This window comes from Montipora foliosa, unplaced genomic scaffold (genome assembly GCF_036669935.1).
Source record: "Montipora foliosa isolate CH-2021 unplaced genomic scaffold, ASM3666993v2 scaffold_417, whole genome shotgun sequence".
Taxonomy (NCBI): Eukaryota; Metazoa; Cnidaria; class Anthozoa; order Scleractinia; family Acroporidae; genus Montipora; species Montipora foliosa.
Genome location: NW_027179720.1, coordinates 91,900 through 101,899, shown reverse-complemented (window position 1 = coordinate 101,899; position 10,000 = coordinate 91,900). Strand labels below are relative to the sequence as shown.

At 39.2% G+C, this 10,000-nt stretch overlaps 2 protein-coding genes across 3 annotated transcripts in view; one reads left to right on the top strand and one right to left on the bottom strand.

Annotated features, from left to right (window-relative positions):
* LOC137988429 (ribosomal protein S6 kinase beta-1-like) overlaps nt 1-5,814 on the top strand; it is a 28,352-nt gene extending 22,538 nt beyond the window's left edge. The window contains exons 19-20 of one of the 2 annotated variants that reach the window (XM_068834415.1): nt 369-442; nt 4,625-4,740. In XM_068834415.1, coding sequence (XP_068690516.1) covers nt 369-441 — 73 coding nt within the window. In that variant the 3' untranslated portion in view covers nt 442; nt 4,625-4,740. Of the gene's footprint in view, nt 1-368; nt 443-4,624 lie in introns of both variants that reach the window. The other variant, XM_068834416.1, reaches the window with a different exon arrangement.
* The window catches only part of LOC137988428 (early endosome antigen 1-like), a 16,072-nt gene continuing 11,737 nt past the window's right edge, over nt 5,666-10,000 (bottom strand). The window contains exons 17-20 of the mRNA XM_068834413.1: nt 9,323-9,562; nt 8,536-8,586; nt 8,332-8,427; nt 5,666-6,274 (exon numbers count right to left, since the gene is read on the bottom strand). Of these exons, the coding sequence (XP_068690514.1) occupies nt 6,209-6,274; nt 8,332-8,427; nt 8,536-8,586; nt 9,323-9,562 (453 nt within the window). The 3' untranslated portion in view covers nt 5,666-6,208. The remainder of the gene's footprint in view (nt 6,275-8,331; nt 8,428-8,535; nt 8,587-9,322; nt 9,563-10,000) is intronic.

The window sequence follows — 10,000 nt, the reverse complement described above, 5'->3', positions numbered from 1 at the left end:
TTCAGTTAAGAATGACAAGGATATTGGTTTGCTTTGGTCATGGTTCATTATGGTGTAAAGCAAACCTGAAATCATTGGAAGATGGTGTTTCATGCAACCGTAATAAATTCTGTAGATTATTATGCTCCATTGCAAAGGAAATCTGTCAATATGTAATTTGTCAAATTACTTCAGTCGTTTGAGTTTGATGCAATGCTTTAAAATTTTCCATTTTCATGGGTTGAAAAACAATACATATAATTATTAATGCTATCTAAACTTGAGTTATTTAGAGGAGCACAGGCAGACCAAGCTCGGTATACGATTATAGACTCCTTTCTTTATGAGGGGAAATGATAACTAACGACATTGTAAATATTCGTATAAAGCCACACACCCGTCTACAACGGACACAGATTGCCCTCTGAGGGCACAGAAAAGGCGAGGACAACTGTACGTTGAAGTAAGTGAAGTTTATTTCTACATTTAAGGTTTATTTTAGCATTTATAAGCTCAAAGTTAACTTTCTCATACAAAGTCTATAAATCGTATACCGAGCTTGGGCTGCCTGTGAGAGGAGCTGTAATATTGTTGGAAATATGTGACGTGAGTAGTTACCAGCACTGCTGGTAATTAAGCCCCAACCTAACGCATGCCATGGAAGTAAATAATATTAGTATATACCACACAAGTGAATAGTGCTTTCCGTGTGCGCTAATTGGTTAACTCGGAGGTGATTATCCAAGCGCTAGCACCTCTGAGTAGCTGGTGCGAGATTTGAAATTTCCGTCGATATTTTACAAAAATTGAGTTGTCTTTTTGGTTCAACTTTTATGGAGCTTGTGTGGTATATACCCAAGCAATAATATTCACCTCAGTGTCGGTGAAAGTGGAGGATATTTACTGAGCTTCGAATACCCACCACTACTCGCCTCCGCTTTGGTTAATATTTAACAATTATCCTGCGAAATCGCGTGCGATATCGCCTGATACTTAGCCGACGAGGCCGTAGGCTAAAACCAGACGATTTTCCGCAAGATTGAGCAGGATAATTGTTTTATTATTCAATACATCGATGACAAAGCGCAATCGTCTGAGTACACACGACGAATATTGAGCACATTATGACCATATTTGGACGTTGTCACAATGTGTTGAATAGTAATTAGACATACCTCAGTGATTTAGCCTTTTAGATTGCAAGAAAATGTTTTCTCATTCGAATGCCTTACTTGCAAAAAGACCCTCTCCCTACCGTTATTTCCTTCAATTTTCATCCAAGCATTCTTATTGAATCTCGAACTGGACTATTAGCCCATGCCATCATTACCGTGTTTAGTTTACAAGCAGTTTTGTCGAAAGAGTCATTGTTGTTATTGCTTTTGCTACAACTGTAAGGCGACATCCTCAAAGGTTAACAATATTTATCATGTTAATTCAATAACTTAAGCACTTTTTATTAATAATAATTGTGCACTTAGTGTGCTTTTCAACATGTTTTTTACATGGCTTTAAATAGTTTCATTTTGAGCGAGTACTATTTAAGATGTCACAAATTCTCTGTTTTGAGACTGTTTGCAAACTGACGATTTTCTATTTTCGCAAGGGTTTTATTAATGTCACATAGTTGAAGTACAAAATGTTTGATTTTTTATAAGGACTTAGTTTCGCTTTTGTCAGTGTTTATGAAAAAAAGCTAGAGTGAATCTTTTGCAGTGAAAAAGACCAGCTTTCGTTAAAAACAAAGCAGAAAATATTGCAATTTGTTAGGACAGTTAAGCTTAGTTTTCTTGTGAGAATCAGTTTTTTAAGGTTGTCTTTTTCCAAAAGTTCTCATGGGTGTTTCCAAAAGTAGCTATTCGCTTCCCCAAATCATCTTCATAAAACAGAATTATCGTTTTTCCTTGCACGTAATGTTGATGCATTGCAGGGATAAATCGTTTCAGATATGTGCACAGTAAATCCCTGCGATGTGGCCATGACTTCCAGATAGCTCGGAAATTAACACAATAACATTGCTGGAATGATGTACTTTTGCCCAAAAAAAAATTGAAACATACCATCACTGCGTTGAACCATGTGGTATGTCAATATTTAAACCTAAATTGTTTTGAATGAATTATACAATCTGCTGGACAGTTAACACCTTTTTTGAAATTTACATTGTATTTTCCCTGTGATTCACATTATGTATTTTTTATTCAGTGCCATGAATTAGTCTTTATTAATAGATATCAAAGTTGTAAAGCAAGACAACAATGTGCCTCTTTAACTCTACATTGGTATGGGAGGGTCTTTATAAATGCTCTCATGTCATCAACTTAATTATTTTAGTGTTACATTCTTCTAATATTGCTAGCTTAATAATTATTGATAGCAATCAACTTGCTCATTGAGAAGATTAACCATACACTTGTCAATCCTGTGTTACTATTTCGGCTTGGATTCATAGTATTCTTTGTGATTTGGTCCACTTGCCAAGACCTCGCCTTGTCCATGGTTTTTTTTGTAATAACTGGAATATACCACCTTAGCTGTTTGGGATGTTTTCATTTACTAAAATATTTTATTGGAGCTTTAATTAACAAACTGTGAAAGCCTTCTCCATGAAAAATATGAAAACTTACCTGTACAACCAATTTTCCACCTTGGGTCATTTGACCACAAGTATCAGAATTCGTTTTGCTTTTCTTTGAGTCAAAAAAGTGTATTTACAATGCTGTTGGGGTTTAAATAGTAATTGCATTTATAAGCATATGAAAATCAAGAACCAAAGGATTCTGACGAATCAGATGACGTCTTGGCGAAAATGCCCCAATTCAGGGGGAGACTATGGAATAGGCATTCACTTTTGGGATAAGTCCTTTGCTGTGACTTCAATTCCATCCGCGTGTATATTGATTTTCCCAAAGAATATTATTTATTATTAGGACAGCTGCTTTGTAAAAAAGCCTTACTGTAGATAGGTTAAATATTTTACGCCCGAAGTTGCTACGCAAAACGATTTTACGAAATTAAACTTGACACTTGTGATGTTTGAAGTAAGTATTTGAGGAGTTTTATTTTTTTAACAATTAGAGATCCTGCAAAATCCTTTAGATTCGTGGGAGGGAAGGTTCCAAAGTGCCAATTCCTATTTCCCCGCACATAAGTTGTGCAAAATGCAGACCTCTAGCATCTGTAAAGAATTGGTCTCTTTAGTAGTCAGCATTGTATCCTTGATGTGAAAGTTGCATTTTTATTGACCAGTTCCAAATTAAGTTGACACGTAGAACGTGGTGGCCACATGACATTTTGAAAATTGTACCCTAGATCGCCTTACACTTGCAGCTTGAAGCTTCTGGCGTTGTATCGTCTTTGACCACGTGTTAGTTGTAATAAATTGCATGCTTAATTAAGCACGCGACGGTTTGGATCCGTAGTTTCGCACGCCAGGACAATGGTCTCTCCCAGATTTTTTAACTAATCGTCTCCAATGGTGAAAAGATATTTAGTAGTATAAATAATGTGGTTATGTCAAGACAAGATAAAAAGCCCGGGGGGAGGGGGGGGGGGTACTGCCAGGAAAATTGGGCGGAGGTGTGCGTTCCTTTCCCTGAAAACCCTTACCCTATTTCACAGCAAAATCAGCGATTTACCCTCCCTATTTCAGCTGTTACACGGTTGGCTTGACAATTTGAGAAGAGCTTTGTTGATGGGCGTATCGCCTAATGATGAAGAAGCTTCTTCTAAGAAACTTGATTCAAGACTCAAGTGAACAAACCATACCCTATTTCAGACCAGAATCGTCAAAATCGATACCCTATTTCAGACTAAAACGGCAAAAAAAAAGAAACACCCTACCCCCTGGGGCACTGCCCATATAAGGGAGTACCCCCCCCCCCCCCCCCTACCCTCCGGGATAAAAAGGTAAGCAGCTACTGAGTGTTTTAGTGTGGTAAAGGGCGTCAACTACGGTAACAAGACTAGCTGTTGGCTAAATAAACTCGCGTTAAACCATATCAATTCAGGAAGTCTTGCTAAAGTAAACTTTGCTCTCATCGTGCCGCCGTTGTCAACGTACATTTACAATTGTAAACTGCGAAAAGCCAGTCACATTCCAAAACGTGCTTAATACAGTATAGTAAATTTGCCTCTACCGTGGTAGAAAAAGGCTAAGTTCCGCATGTGATAGCAAGCTTTTGACTGGAGTGCGAGTTCGTTTGTTTTGGTCATACGCACCTCAAAAACATTGGGCCAGTTATTTAAACTAAGTCTAACTTAGGCCGCGGCTTAAGACAATTAGTGGACCTCCAAATCTGTTTGTAAACGGTATATTTTAAGTAGATAACTTGCTGTCTAGTCTGGAATGCAAACCTTCTTGTTACCATCAGCAGCAGATAATATTTGGATATGATTGTTGGCAATATTGAAAATGGCTTAGAACACGGTTTTGTTGAACATTGTCTAAACTTTGTTTTAATAATCGACCCATTGTCTCCAAACCCAATGCGCATGCTGCGGACTGCAAGTTACTCTAAACGTATCACTACCGTACCGAGCCTCCGCGGGGAATGTCCCACACGTTAAATCGGTGCGCTCTCATATTGGTTCATATAGAGAGATTCATTTCTGATCTTGTTCTTTGTTATCTATACTCTTTTAGTCTAGAGTGGGTCAGCTCTTCACGCAAGCACAGAACTTGAAGTGGAGTTACTGGATTTCTTTAATGCAGAACACTGGAAAGCATTTGTGGTTCATTCTTCAAGCAAAATGAGAAGAGCATTGGCCTTACTGAATTTCATGCAGCGTATCCCATGTGATAAGAATTGCTTTAGAAATCAACAAATTATATAGCTGTTGTCAACGAGGCAGCAGCTCTGTAAAAAAATTGTTTTAGTGTAATTTCCTTTTGGGGTTTAAGAGTTGTTGCGAACGTAGCCTGGCACTGAACCAGGAACGCCCGTTCGAATCTCTTGGAAATTAATATAAAAATGTGCTATGGAACTGCGACGTAGATAATTATGGACCGAAGTCCAAACATGGAAAAAATGCGTTTTAACATTTATCCGGATTCATTGAGATCGGGAACAGGGGCTTGTGTGGTCCCCGTTCAACTGATAGCGTCTTTAAAAGACTCAGTTCCAATATTGTTTTGATACTTTGGATTCTTGTTTTATCCAGGGGCGCGTTCGACTGGCCCTATTCCGGAATAAGAATACGTCAGTGGAGTGATTTAAAACGGCATGTCTGGTGTTTTGAAGCAACAAGGATAGTAAAGATGTGTTTTAACAATTTTATTGTTAATCTTCGTAAAAACGAAGGATTTCTAACCTCTATTCCATGTATTCCTATTCCGGAATACGGTCAATCGAACACACCCCTAGTTGTCCTGTGAGAATTTGTACAAAACTAATAACAGTCATCACTACAGCTGCACTAAATTAAAGGGCTTGGTTTATTCGAAAACGTTTCTTTCCCATAGTTTTTACAAGGTGCTCAGTGGCAGGTTAGGGATTGAACATAACTGGCTGAACCATTTCGCTATGATAACCAAATTAAAACTTAACATGCAATTTTGTCATTTGCGTACCTTCACATCCCGCTAATAATGGAAAGTTTAAGCAAAATGCGTATTTTGGACAAATGACAAGACGCATGTTGGCGTTCACCTGGGATGCACTGATCGAATTGAATGAGTTGCAAGTTATTGGAGTCACTAGATCACAGTGTTTATTATAGTTACTTTCGTCCTCTGAATAGAATATACACGCTTTGCTATACACTATAAGTTACAATATAAAATAACCTTTCACTCTGAATGAAATAACGCAATAAAAAGTAAAATAATGATCAGACACGTAAAAAGTTGGTTAATGAATCGGTCACACTTCAGAATGACAAATTGCAACTGGTTGCGGAAATTTGTAAAAACAACCTAAAAATCTGTTACCGACAGACCTCCACACAAACAAACTTGAATTGGTACTGAAATATTATGTAATGCGACTAAAATTTAACAAAGGATATAGTCTTTGTGAATTATATATTTATTTTTATAAAGGCGGGGTGTGTTAGAAGGACAGCCATCTCGTTTCCAGGATCTTTTATCTTCCCGTCCCTTGGAGAGAGCGAGGAGAGACCTTAGTTGGGTCTGGTCAGGTGTCTGCAAAAATCTGGGAGATAACAAATTTGTTTCTGCTAGTTCCACGGGACGAGAAGATGATAGACTCTGGGAAGTGATGCATTGTTATCTAGAGTCGTCGATTATTTTGCGTTGAAGAGACGCGTATGCTCTTTCCAGCTTCATATTCTCCTGCAGATATAAAGAATGAAAAAGTTCAAAATTAGGTCCTCGTTGTCTCCTTCGCGGCAATGATTTCGAGCGTCACCGTTAGAAAGCTCCTTCGGTTGTTCCTGGAGAGCTTTACCACCGACAAGAGCAACGCCACGAAACACTGAGTTGAATGAACAGTTTTCTCCAAGGATTTGACAACAATGTCAGTCAAATCCGAGTCCAGTCAATCTGTTATTTTCTAGTTAACAAATCGAAAGTCGTCCAGCGTTGTCTGTACTCTTATCGACAACGATATTCGTCATGACAGTGGTCAAAATGTTGTGGACTCACGACCACAACAAATTTTGAAAGAGCAAGCGTCGTCTGTAACTTACTCGCAATATGATTGGTTTATTTCCCAAAATGAGCGCTCCTGATTGGCTATTACATTGCGTGACAAATTAACAGCAAATTAATGAAGGGGTAGTTTCTAAAGAAACTGTGGTGCTGCGTCGGTGGGGAAGTAGTATACAAAAATTTGGTTTATCAACGGAGTTGATAATGTAAACTGACCACCGTACAGAGAATCTCTGTACGGTGGTCAATTTACATTATCAACTCCGTTGATAAAACAAATTTTTGTAACAGCAAATTAGCCAATCAGATTGCGAGATTACAAGCAGTTGTGGTAAAAATCAATTTCATTAGAGTTCCGACCAATCCTGTAATAGATTCCTTCGTGAACGTTATACGATACGCTCAAGATGGGATAATCACAAAATTATGATCGCGCCAACGTCTAATTTGATTTCTTTCATGCGAGGTTTGCGCTGGCGTCACGGTGGTCATTGCTAATTAACAATTAGACCCGTAGCCCTTGCGGGCTATTGACCCGTGGCCCTTCAGGGTTTTAGTATCACCCAACTAGTCGGACAGAAAAGGCAGTAATAAAGTTAGCAAATGCAAGTTGAAGAAATATTTATATGGGAATAAAACGAAAGAAAGCGTCACGCTTTTCGCTACTCGAGGACTATTACCAATAGTCCTCTAGCAGCGTAGCCAATCAAATTGCAGGATTTGCAGTAGTCCACTAGTTGGATGTTGCTAAAGCGTCATATTTTGTACCTGCGCGAATTTCTGAGATGCCGGATAAAACCCGAGATGGCCGCAAGACCTCCATGTTTCTTAAAGATTGTTACAAGAAACTGGAATAAAACTAGAGGGAAATGGCACAATGGATGACTATTATCGGTATTCTTGAAAGGTTGAGAATGAAGGAGCTCAAAACGTGTGATAAAACTTGTGCAGGGGATAGAACAAAAAGATCTTTCAATTAAATTAACTATTGGAAAGTAATGTGACGTGCTATTTTCTACCCATGTAAACCCTGTGGGCGTTAGCCCCACTAATAGAATTGCGCCCACACAAGGACAGAGGAAAGCTCTGACCAGGGTGGGAATTGGAACCCACGACCTTCGAGTTAGATCACCGCTGCTCTACCGACTGAACTACAAGGTCAGACGGGAGCAAGTAATGGGAATTTACGATGTCAATTTCACGGCAATGAATATGCACAAGTACGAGGAAGGGTTGCAAAAGTTTCAACAGAAATAACCAACTAATGGAACTGGGCCCACACAAGGACAGACATTTTCAATTACCGCGCACCAGTGGCTCAGCTGGTTGAGCATCGGGCTGTCATGCGGGAGGTCGTGAGTTCGACTCCGGCCGGACCAACACTCAGGGTCTTAAAATAACTGAGGAGAAAGTGTTGCCTTTGTAATTACATCTGCAAATGGTTAGACTTTCAAGTCTTCTCGTGTAAGGTCTGTAAACCGGAGGTCCCGTCTCATAGCCCTTATTTGTAATTAAATAGTATGTGACGTTGGCGTTAAAGAACCCACTCACTATTCGATAAGAGTAGGGGACGTAGTCCCCGGTGTTGTGGTCTGACCTTATCTGGCCTCACTGGCGTCACTTCCAAAAACAAATTGTAAACTACGTAATACGAAGTTTGGCTAAAGTCCCCCATAAAGCATTCTAAATTAGTCCTGAAAAGCCCCAAGGAGAGAGACTAATAGCTTTACTTCACTTACCTTGGTAGCGTGCGTAAGCATTTTCTGTAACTTTGTCATTTCCATCATTTTCTGGCTTAACATCGCTGCATTTCTCTGAGCTTTGTCTTCAGACATCTGATTCAAAAAATGAAATAACGAATGTTTTAGGTAAACAACAAGTGGCAGAGGGAGGAATCAAGATTTAAAGTTTGTCCAGAGTCCATTTTATGCGAGACCTGATACCTTCAGCGCAGATTGCAATCTTCTTGTTTCTTCCTCGCCGCTGGCGTTAAACTAATGAAAAAAATAATTAAGAAATTTATAAATACCGAGAAAGTTAGTTCCTGTCATAGCTAAAGGAAATCTTAAAAAAAGTCTGTTTTCCTTTCTTTCCAAAGTGAACATCACCCGATGAAATCAATTCCACTCCTCAAGAGACTCGATCCGATGCTATTTATAACATTGTTTTGTGGCCTATGCTTCAAAAACGTGCTACGTTTTAACCATTTGAAACAGGACTACAAGTTCCACTTCACTTAATTCACCTTTAATCATAACATTGAAATCGATGAAATGATAAAAAGCAAAAAAGAATAGACTGCTACCAGCCCTTCTGAGTCAGTCGAACCGCCTGCTTTAGTCACGCAAGCGCGAACTCTATCATCACTCTCCCCTCGGCTCGGTTGCGTGACTGACAAAAGGGACTGAAGAAAATAAGTATGACAAAAACAAAGCAAGGTTGCTCGAAGTCGCGAATAGGCCATTTTAGAAATATCAAACATTCAGCTTGATAGTGAGGCAGTGAGGACAAAAACGATAGAATCACGTCGGAATTAATGTTTAAAATATTTAGATATCATCCACTTTCTTTTGTCTTTGTCCTCTAAGCCTCTCTTTCAAGTTGAATTATAATATATCGAAAAAGGCCTGTTGCGAAGAGAAAAGCGGAGATTGGCAATGACTGTCGTCTGGCTGAGCTCGGGACATTTCACCCACCACCCCTCCGCATTAAAGTTTCAGCTTTCCTTACCGACTCCGTTGATACCATACTACAGTGACTGTCATTCAACGACTCGTTCTCGGACGATTTCCGTAGACTGTCATTTTGAGCCCGCAGTTGCTGAACTCTTCCCTGCAAGTGACGTAACAGTCGAGCTGTGCTGTTGTCCTCTCCAGGCCGTGGGCTAGGAGTTGTGGAGCTGAGACTGGTACCCACACCACTCTCTGATGGCGAGGAGTGGCCATTTACCATGGGACTGCCGGTGGGGGTCTGGGTGCGCAATAATAATTGTTTTATTAAGTTTTCCTTAAATTCTGACATTTGGGAATTAAGGCCAATCAGTTTCCGGCTTGGCAATACTTGACGCAGTCATTTTCCATATTAGGTCATCGGGTATATGAGCTGATAACCGAGATTGAGAGAACCAATCAGAAAGCTAGAAACACAATATACAAGGTCGAAAATAATAGAACAAATTTCCACATGTTAATTTTAAAGTTTTGTAAGGCGCCTTTGAACAGTAGGATACTGGCGCGGTATAGATCTTTTTATTATTATTATTATTATTATTATTATTATTATTATTATTATTATTATTATTATTATTATTATTATGTTCCCATTGTCGCCAAAAGAAACGACAACGAGAGAGTTCATAAACATGAAACCACCTAAGGATGGTTAGCAAAACCTGGGAACGCGCTGGCT